Raw genomic sequence first — 2,170 nt, 5'->3', positions numbered from 1 at the left:
CGTACGTACGTCCGTCCGTACCGACGTACGTACTATATATAGTAGAGAGAGAGAGAGAGTAGTGTAGTGTGTGTGTGTGTGTGTGTGTGTGTGTGTGTGTGTGTGTGTGTGTGTGTGTGTGTGTGTGTGTGTGTGTGTGTGTGTGTGTGTGTGTGTGTGTGTGTGTAATTTTTGTTTTTGCACACATACTACGTAGACTCTAAAGGCGTGCAACTGAGTATTACTTTTTGTTTTTTTAAAATCAGGCAATTTAGCAAATAACCAAATAGAAAAGAAGTGGTTCCTTATATAACAACTTCTAGTGCATTCTGGTAACAATGCATTCTAATAATGGCTTTTATGTCATGTTGCTTAGCAACAAAAGTATATAGGTTATATTTTTATGCTAAAATGGGTTCATAATACATACACAATCAACCTAATAACCCATGCAAGGTTGGGTACTTTTGCTAGTAATGAATAATTCGCATTAAATTTCGTACTTCTTGGAGAGGTGGTGTCACATTTCTAACACTAGTGGCAAATTTGGGATTTTTTTTTAAATATTGCCTAATAAAATTGAGAATTGAAACTTAGATCATATTAAAATTTGATTTATTAACCTACCCAATGTGAAAGGATTAAGTAGTAAATTAGATGGACAGAATTAACAAACCTAGTTCTATAAGATTTAAAAATGTTTGTCTTCTTGTAAAAGATAAATATTTGGGTTAATTAGTTTTTGAACTGCATACAATACTTCAGTTACTTGGATTAAAAATATGCACTATATTTCACATATTTAATCTTGAAATGCTCTGAATATTGGCAACTCAAATTCATACTTCAGTACATCCTTAAGTATTAACTGCAGATAAGTCACGGATTCAGTTCACTAATTGAGTTTTAAATCACCTCTTTGACCAAGCAGTAACATAAATTAGTAGAAGAAAACAAGATATAAAAGTTAATGATAAAACCTACGTTTATAAAATTCTGCTTGGAAGGACACATCTGGCAAGAGCTGGTGAACCTTGTTCAGAACAGAAGCTTCTTCAGCAAGACTTGAATCAATATTCCAAATCTGTATTAGGTCATCTTTGTCTCGAACACTAATGCTGACTCCACAGATATCATCATCTAGATGTGTAGAAGTATATTCACTATATACATGTGTACAGTACAAGGCTATTTATCAATAGTTTCAAGAAAACGTAACTATTACATTCCAGTTTAAAAGCAATTTTCTACCAAAGATTTCATTGAATATGCCAACCAAAACCATACCTTTAAACAAATCATTCTACCTATTAGGGCCACAGAATTTTTGCTTCTAGATCAAATAATGTTGAATACTTTGATATGGACTACTTCCAATGAAGTATTCAGCAGCATAAATTCCAAAACAATCTCTTAAAACTAGACAGAAAGCAGTAGCAATCCATAAGAAACAAATCAACATGTCAACACAATGTCTAATCCTTCTTTAAAATAAATCAATAAAACAACAACAAATAATTAACAGGCCCAAAATTACTCATTAGGAATATGCATTTTGTTATTATTTTCCCACCAGAGATTTTGCAGACTTTGACATAGCAGACAAAATATGATTTGCTGATCTCTGGGCGACATGAGGCACTAGTGCATTAATTGTGAATATTCATCGGTGCTATAAAAAAAAGATACAGATGCATACTAAATCTTATTCAAAGCCAATAATAACTTGACTTCTACAGAGTTCGATTTGTAGAGCTACTGTTTTTACAAAAAGTATGCTGAAGGCTTTAATAGATTTTGAAAACTTTTACCTTAGTTAATTACTTAAAATTCTATCAATTGTAATTCAGGTAAGCTGTTGAACTGGTTTTCATTAGAATATTTTATTTCTTGATACTTTTACTTATTTTTTAATTTGATTTGAATAAATTGTAAGTACTGAGTGGTAAGGGTTGAATTGTAAAAGTATCAGTACAATGTTTTGCAATCATTGAGAAACAATTCTCTGAAATAAATTACAAAATAAAGTGTAAGCAACATTGTACATTTTAACAATAACACAAAATATTCTTCATGTTCTTATGCATATTGAAGAATATTAAAGGCTGTGTATCTCAAATTCACTTTTATGCATATTTCAAGTCAGAACTTGTGCCTTTCTGTAGTAGTAGTAGACAAACTGTTAGTTTTC

General features: G+C 31.4%; 1 protein-coding gene across 3 annotated transcripts in view; it reads right to left on the bottom strand.

Annotated features, from left to right (window-relative positions):
• The window catches only part of LOC106465028 (eukaryotic translation initiation factor 4E type 3-like), a 29,056-nt gene that overhangs the window by 5,699 nt on the left and 21,187 nt on the right, over positions 1-2,170 (bottom strand). For all 3 annotated transcript variants that reach the window (XM_022392845.1, XM_013925217.2, XM_022392846.1), the window contains exon 5: positions 964-1,119. In XM_022392845.1, coding sequence (XP_022248553.1) covers positions 964-1,119 — 156 coding nt within the window. The remainder of the gene's footprint in view (positions 1-963; positions 1,120-2,170) is intronic.

Source organism: Limulus polyphemus, unplaced genomic scaffold (assembly GCF_000517525.1).
Source record: "Limulus polyphemus unplaced genomic scaffold, Limulus_polyphemus-2.1.2 Scaffold1814, whole genome shotgun sequence".
NCBI classification, from domain to species: Eukaryota; Metazoa; Arthropoda; class Merostomata; order Xiphosura; family Limulidae; genus Limulus; species Limulus polyphemus.
This window is presented reverse-complemented; position numbering and strand designations above follow the sequence as displayed.